This window comes from Tauraco erythrolophus, chromosome 6 (genome assembly GCF_009769465.1).
Source record: "Tauraco erythrolophus isolate bTauEry1 chromosome 6, bTauEry1.pri, whole genome shotgun sequence".
Lineage (NCBI taxonomy): Eukaryota > Metazoa > Chordata > Aves > Musophagiformes > Musophagidae > Tauraco > Tauraco erythrolophus.
The window spans coordinates 26,323,420-26,331,611 of record NC_141470.1 but is presented as its reverse complement, the minus strand read 5'-3'; the positions used below and the strand labels follow the sequence as shown (position 1 = coordinate 26,331,611).

Genomic DNA, 8,192 nt, shown 5'->3' with positions numbered 1-8,192 from the left:
TAGTCAGTTTGGTTAGGCTGACATTAAATTATAAGCAGAACGTCTGGAAAAATGAGAAAATAGTGTATCATATATACAAATCTTTCGTAATATTAGTGTGCTATTTAACATATTAACATTTCAAAATAAAAACAATGGCTTAATTACCTACATATTCTACTCAATGTCATCACTGTTTGTAGACTGTAGAATTTCTAGTAATTTAGGGCTATTAAAAATGTTTTGCCAGGATTTTAAGCTGAACAAACACAATTTTATCAAATGTAAAAATCTATAAACAGTCTTCCAATTCGTGTGCAAAAAATGTTTAAAAAGTATCAAATCACAACACATCAAACCCGATTATGTACATATTTAATATCTGTAAATGCTGTTAACTAGCTAGTATTGTTCTGCTATAAATAACTTACCTCTGTCCTGCAAAATGTCTGCATGTTAAAGATTTCAGTGCAAGTGCTTGCTTCATTGTTTAGTGCATTATCATCTTTGTTATTTTTTATTTTACAGTGAGCAGAACAGCATATAATTTAACATATACGACTCACATATAAGAGATCTTTCTTTTACTGAATTCCTAGTTTGTTGTTTTCTGTTTCTCCTGGATAGTGTTGGCCACTTTTCTTTCATTTATCCCATTGTAATGGCAAAGAGAATCTAAAATAAAAGTGTTACGATCTTCAGATAATCCCTAGAATTCGAAATTCCGTAACAACATTGCAGAAGCACTCAGAAGAGCACAAGATTAGAGAACGACCTCCACACTGAGAAGACACGTGAAAAGTCTGGTATTGGGCAATTTCACTTTTTGGTCTTTAAAAATATCAACTGTCTATAAACATTGGCAACCTCATACATATGTCACTGGACTCACAAGCTTCATTTATTATTTATTTTCAGGAATTGTAGACATGTTCCCTCATTCATTACTAGCTTGGAAATAAGAACATTCTGTTTAAAAATATAAATGAAGTGAAAATACACTTCCTGTTGAAGGGAAAATTTCTACAATTTCCTTTGGACAGATTTCCTAACAGAATAGTTCGGAAATGAGAAAACGAGGATTAGATGATAGTGCAAATACAGCCCACTTTTATAACTAGGAATTGTACTGAAGAAAGTGGAAATTCAGGATAAATGGATTATTATTTTTCAAAGTCCTCCCTGCAGAAAAATATAGCAGTTACAGTGGTTATAATTATTAAACAGAAAAGGAGCTTTAGGATATTATGAACTTTTATGGCTGAATTGTAAGAAAGGCTGGTTGTCTGTCAGTAACATTTCAGAACTTATCTTCTTAGAGGAAGAGGTGCTTTAAATGTGTCTTGATTATAGAACGTTCTTCCTTTCTAAGCATCTGAAATGCAACTCTGGATCCTATCCATCCATTGTTGAGCACTCTGTGCATCTTGGGCACAAAAATTATATACACGTTTATTTGTCTTCAACTGCAAAGGAAAAATAAGAACATGAAGACAGACAAGTCAGCACACAAAATAGAAAAAGAAACTTGCAAACTTTAAACTGTTACACTCAGTATACTAATTGGGTTTGAATGTAACATTTTTTGAACTTCTGCTGTTGAGAGTAAGGGCTAGATGCTAGCTGTGTAAAATCTTTTTGTCTTGAGTTGGCATGACAGCTCCTTCCTAGGAAGGAAAGTACTAGGTTAAACACACCAAGAAAAGAAGTTTCAGCTAAAGATCAAGTAAAGACCAGATATACTTACATCAAAAAATGCTTTTTCACTTGCATGTTTTGGTGCTCCAATCGTCGGAGAAGCAGGAATCACAGTTTCTACTTCTGCAAGGTCTATGTGTCCCTTACAGCTTGTATCCTCACCAGAATCATAGTAACGTAGCTGGACAAGAAAGAAAAAAAAAAACCCACAACAAAATTGAATTATGCTATTTAGACGCACCTTTCACCACTTCTTCTCTTTTCCTGGATACAATTTGGGGGCATGGAGGGCTAAGAGTGGGAGGCACAAATATTATTAGAACCTGAGGACATCAGACATGGGAAATTTCTAAGACACAACCAACAGAAACCATAGGTTGGTGTGTACAAAATGGTGGGAATGTAATAGCCTTTAACTGGCCAATCCTCTATTTGACATCTCTGGGTAATAGCAAAGTCTCCACCATCTGCTCCTGTGGAGACAGGAAGTTGGGAGAAGAGCATTTTGTCATCAGAGTTTCAGAGCAGAGAAGCTTCAAATAGTCATGCATTGCTTTTGGGCAGAGGATGGGTGAAGGATGAAAGCAGAACCTGGTCCTTAGGATTCTGTATCAGTTTTTCTAACAGAAACCACCTCCTCACTGTTCATTACATTGAAACTAACACAGAAAGTTTACTTCAACAAGGAGTTAATAGAGCATTTATTCTCTATATTTCAAGAATTTAAAATGATCAGCAAAAATTTAAGTATAATTTTAGATAATTATAAACTACACAGAAAACTCACATTTTCCTATACTGCACTTAGTGGTTGAATGAAGCTTGCCTTTTTTTTTTTTCCTTTACAAAGATACTTTGATATGAATGTTAAACACTCTGCAAACTGAGTTTCAACAGGCAAATAAGTTACAGAAGAGAAAAATCTGATACTTGCTTTTAAAAAATAAAATAAAGTAAAAATCCCATAAATCAGTGCAAGCCAGTACAGCAAACCTTCATAGCACAGGTCAAAAAACAGAACTCCAACTAAGATTGACCTGTATTACTCCTACACCTATGATATTCGGGAGGATATCTGGTTATACAAAAAATGTAGTAGCATTTTTTTTCTTCTGAAAAATTATAATTATTCTTCCTGTGTATCAGGAAGAATTGGGATGCTCTCAGCATCCCAATTGCACTCTAGGAAATACCTTCTAAGTTTTTCACTCTCTAATTCAGAAAGAGTTTTTAGTTGTTTTGGAAACTGAGGAGGTCATATTAAAGGGCAAAATATGTGTATCAGGAAGAAAAATTATAATCAGCACATTGGTTGATATCTTACCACACTGATCTAGAAATCCTCAACTAATATTTAAAAAGATGACTGTCTTTATTTATATTACATATTTTAAAAGTGTATTGATTACAGTAAATAAATATTTTTGAACAAAAACATACATCAGTCTCAGTGGTTACAATCTGTACTGTGTGGAATATCTGGTTCAATGAAGATTACTGCCTGATGAACCAACATTCTTTAAAATACATGAGACCACAAATTTCCACTGCAGAATTCCAGCATGCATTGTAAATTGGGTAAAATGCTTAGACCAGCAGATCTCCTCTGGTTTCAGTGCTTCTTGCTATACAACGATTTGTCAGAATATTTATGAATAATTTTGCTACTAAATTTACATCACTATAACTAATATAAAATACTCCTATATATGGTACCTGAAATTATTGTTCTGTTAGGAACTTGGCATTTCAGGATTTTAGAAATACAGATTTGAGATGAAATTTTAACTTACTTTAAGTAATTTACAAAATTCTAACTTGCTTCAGAGCAATCTGTGATCTTGTTCTCCATATTTGAAAAGACTTTCATACAGAGATTCCAGGCCAGCTTTCTCAAATACAGGTTACAGAAAAACACTAAAATTCAAGTGAGGTAAATGGATCTTTCTGCTGAAGCAACTCACATTATGATTTTCCAGAGTATATAATGCCCTTTCATTTGCAGAGAAAAATGCTCGTGGCAAAATGCTTAAGGAACAGAGAGTCTGTAAAATATACACTGAGCATACAGTAACTACTGTAGTTTCGACATGAACACCTGAATTAAACTTGCTGTCAGTTACTGTATTAGCCCTCAGCATCCCAATTGCGCTCTAGGAAATATCGTCTAATTTTTTCACTCTCTAGTTCAGAAAGAGTTTTTAGTTCTCTTGGAAACTGAAGAGGTCATATTAAAGGGCAAAATATGCTCACCACTTAATTGCTTAATGACATTCTAGAGTTAGCAGTGCTTTAAAAATTTGCTCGTATGCCACAATGCCCAGAAAACGTCCCTAGGCACTACCTGTTTTTTTTTTTTTTTCCCTGAGGTATGCAGCAGACAAAAAACGTTTGGGCCCAAACAATAAAGCATGACTTCCAGTCCAAGAAGTCTTTTATGATTATATGCTAAACAGTTACCGCTGTTTTAAAAAAACTAAAACACTACAAACCCTCTGTCCATTCAGAATGCTGTATCAGCTACAAGTGCACAAGATAACACAGATATATAGTTTGTAATGATGCAAGACACACACACTGCATGTGAAAATAATCATTACTAATATCTGTAAAATCAATCTATACCAACCTACTAAATAAAAAAGCAGCAAACTAGTCATAAAAAAAATATCCATTATCTGAAAAGGGCTTACTTGGTGTTTTGTCACATCCAGCACAAACCATCGAGGTTTCCAACCTTTTAGTAAAGCTCCTCTTTTGTATAACGTACCTTCGAAAGATCTGAAAGGTACAGAAAGTACAAATGGTAATGTGATTCCATAATATGAACGCTGATGATATATAAAAGCCCCTAAATGACGACATACATATTCAAACATTTCTTTTACTGCAGTAAAACAACTTAGTTTTAAAGCAAGAATTTAGTTATTGGTAACTGTGATACACTGACACACACTGTTTGAGTGCTTTGGGTGCATTAAATGTGCAGCTACAATTCGCTGTGCATATAAAGGGGGAGATTGAAAGATACTGCTAGGAGATAGAGGCCCACCCATCAAGACAACTAAATGTAACCAAAACCACAAAGAAGGAATAAAGTAGTCACAAAGCATTCTGTGCATATGAACATTTCTTTTTTTTTTTTTTCCTACAGCCAAGACTTGTACCAATTTAATACAAGGTTCATAAATACTCCGTGATTATTCAGTTTACCTATTTTCATCATTTTTTGATGTGAAGTGATTGTATAACGTAGCTGTTCTTCTATCTACTCCATTAGAGGGAGAGATGCTTGCACTCTGTTCCTCACCCAGCCCACTGTCAGGTATTTCCAACAGAGACCTCTTTTGATAGGAATGTAGATTAGCTGACATCATCCCTGAGGAGCCAGAGGGATGTCTCCGGAGCTACAAAAGATGAAAATAAAAGAAAAAAGGTAATGCAACGTGTCTTGCATTGTGAGATTGTCTCAATATTATACCGATAATACGTGGTACACCACCTAAGTTGTGAATTATTATGAGGCCAAAGTAATCTTCATAATACAAGTCAGTGCTCCCTCAGAAAAGAAGTCACAGGGATGGTAACTCAATGCATTTTGTAAGCAGAAGAGTTCACATGGTGTGAGAAATCAGTATTTCCGAAGAGCCTTGTATACTCCAGTGACATAATATTGAACGATGTTTCCCTTGCTTTCTCAGAAGCATCTAGAACTAGTCTGACAGCTGGATACAATAAATTTCCCTAATTTCATAGAGAAGGAAGGAAAGGGAAGGAAAAAGAGTGCAGTTTCCAAGAGCTAATTTATAGATGCAAATAATTTTAGTAAAATCTCAATAACCTGGAACAACACGGATCCTGAGTTTGATCTTAATCTAAATGACAGCAACCTAGAGATAGAGTTCTTTGGGGTTGACCTTTAACTATTGCATTTATCTGAGAATCCTTAAATACAGCTAGGACAGGAGACTGATATCAGGCATATTTATACTTGCATTTTCATTTCTGCTTCAAATTCAACAAAAAAAATCCTCTGCTTTGCTAGGATAAAACTTCTTTAATCTTGAATTTGTCTACGATATAAAGTGAACTTGAATGACTCTGACAGACATAAAATACATTGCTTTCCTGAGAGCAAAGGACAAATAACAAAGTAGTGCTGTGGACTAACCACTGCATGGAGGCTGGTAAATTTGAACAAGCACATGAAGCTGAAGATTTAAGTCATAGAATCACAGAATGGTGTGGGTTGGAAGGGACCTCAAAGATCATCTAGTTCCAACCCCTCCGCCACGGGCAGGGGCACCTTCCACTACAGCAGGTCGCTCAAAGCCTCATCCACCCTGGCCTTGAACACTTCCAGGGATGGGGCAAGGTCTTGAGCTGGTATAGGGAAAGCTCACAAAAAGCAGTATCTAACATTCTTCCTAGTGCAGTTAGAAAATATGTATATTGTCAGCTATTCTTTTTATCGCAGTCAAGAATTGGAAACAGAAGCATGAACACCTCCTACCTGTACTAGAATCTACAACTCCAAAATTCCATTTAGACATGGAAATATCTTTATTCATCTCTGAAACTCTGCTTTCAGGAACTGAAGTTTTTTGTACTTGAAGAATCTTTTAAATATATAAAGTAATATATGTGTGTATTAGTAAAATGCTCATCCTCAGTTTGTCTGTATGCCTTAATCTACTCTGGAAAAGCAATTAGATAAATAGCACAACTATAAATATATTTTTCTACATGTAGAAATACAGAGCCAGTATCATGGGTTAGAACAACATATTCCATTTTTCAAAAGCAGTATTTTACTCCAAGAAATACAGTGATTTTGTCAGTGCCCCAGGTAGCCTATACAGGAGGAATGGAATTACTCTATTGGATGAGGTTTTTTACTACTTACATTGTCTTGTCTAGTGTCATCCTTTAGATTCATTTTGACTCTTTCCCATAAAAGCTGCCACCTTTCTGGGCTCTGATTTAATTTACTTTCCAACCTTTCAATTTCCTGAAACAAATAACAAGGGTTTTCTTAAATATAAACATTTCTAACTGATCACTTCCTGACAATCATTCTTATATAACCATTTATATAATCATTTTAAAATAAAATATATTTTCTAGTCTATATTTTTACACAGGAAACTTTTAGGTCATATTGCCAAGTAAAGTACAAAAACTTCTGTCATCCAGCTATAAACTGAAATCAGCCGGACTCAGGAATCAAAGGCAATCAAGTACAGCATCAGCCACATCATTCTTCTTTCACATCATAGGGTGAGGGAGCCATTATGCTTTCAGTTCGCCGCCGATTCTCCTGAACACACAAAATTCAACACCAATTGCCATAATAGAAACATGACAATGATAAGGATAGGCTAAATTTTATAAAAATATTTACAAATTCTGTGCAGTGACACCAACATTGTACATTGCCAGTATTAACATTTATCCTGGTTTATAAAATGTGATACAGAGCTGTAATAAAAGAAGGAACAGAAAGATTTATTCAATTTGGATGCCAAACTGTAACAACATGTTCTTGTGGAACTTGGGAATATGACCTAATGTCGATAACCTCCAGTTAGGGTTATTTCCTGTTAATAAGACAGTGCATGCAAAGTTAAGTAAAAAAAGGCAATTTCATTAGTTTATGTTTACTTATGAACACTCATCGATACATTTGTCATTACTTTGATGTGTGGTCCACAATCCTTGCCATGCTTCCTTTCCGTATTTTTACTTTCAACAACTACATTGTTATGAAAATCTTATTCTTAATGGAATCTAATTAAAAACTCGATATTGCAAATCCAATTAAGAATTGATGATGGGACAAAAAAATTGCCATAGGATAGGACAGAGAATTCCTATGCTATATAAAAGCCAACTAAAAGCGAAGACATTTATTTTCAAAGTAGAGACAGTAAATCTCTGACTTTATTTAGTTCTACTATACCAAACGATTAAAGTACATTTTGTAATATACTCCAACTCCTATTGATCTTTTAGAATGACAATTTCTTCAGGAAACTGTTATTGATTGAAAGACTTACAGAAAATTACTATGTTTTTAAGGTAAAAAAATATTTTGACCAGAAAATTAACTCCTGAACTAAATTTTGAACCCTGAAGTGAAAATAAAAAGCCAGTATTTGACAGTGTTAACAGGAACAAAATATTTCTACAAACTCTTCCTTGATGAAGGTGAATTAGGAAATTCAAAAGTAAAACTAGATGTAAGAAATCTGACTTAACAGCAAGAATCAAACCAAAAGTTTTAAATATTGAAGGTAGTTGAAAGCCACATATACATTAAATATTATGTGACTCTTCCTGCCAAGAAATAAAACCAGAATAGTTTTGTTTGGAGAATCTTCATAGGTAGATACAAAAAGCAGGAATGGTGAACACAAGCCAGACTAAAGGCTTCTCTAGACTACTTCTTCCTCTTTCAAAGTGCTGAGCATGAAATGCTTCCTGATGGGATACATACAACTGAATCAATTTAC

At 34.5% G+C, this 8,192-nt stretch overlaps 1 protein-coding gene across 1 annotated transcript in view; it reads right to left on the bottom strand.

The window, feature by feature from the left end:
- Positions 1–1,346: 1,346 nt before the first annotated feature.
- Positions 1,347–8,192, bottom strand: part of SBF2 (SET binding factor 2) — a 282,057-nt gene continuing 275,211 nt past the window's right edge. Inside the window, exons 39-43 of the mRNA XM_086612941.1 lie at positions 6,584–6,688; positions 4,891–5,084; positions 4,371–4,458; positions 1,727–1,858; positions 1,347–1,445 (exon numbers count right to left, since the gene is read on the bottom strand). Of these exons, the coding sequence (XP_086469067.1) occupies positions 1,347–1,445; positions 1,727–1,858; positions 4,371–4,458; positions 4,891–5,084; positions 6,584–6,688 (618 nt within the window). The remainder of the gene's footprint in view (positions 1,446–1,726; positions 1,859–4,370; positions 4,459–4,890; positions 5,085–6,583; positions 6,689–8,192) is intronic.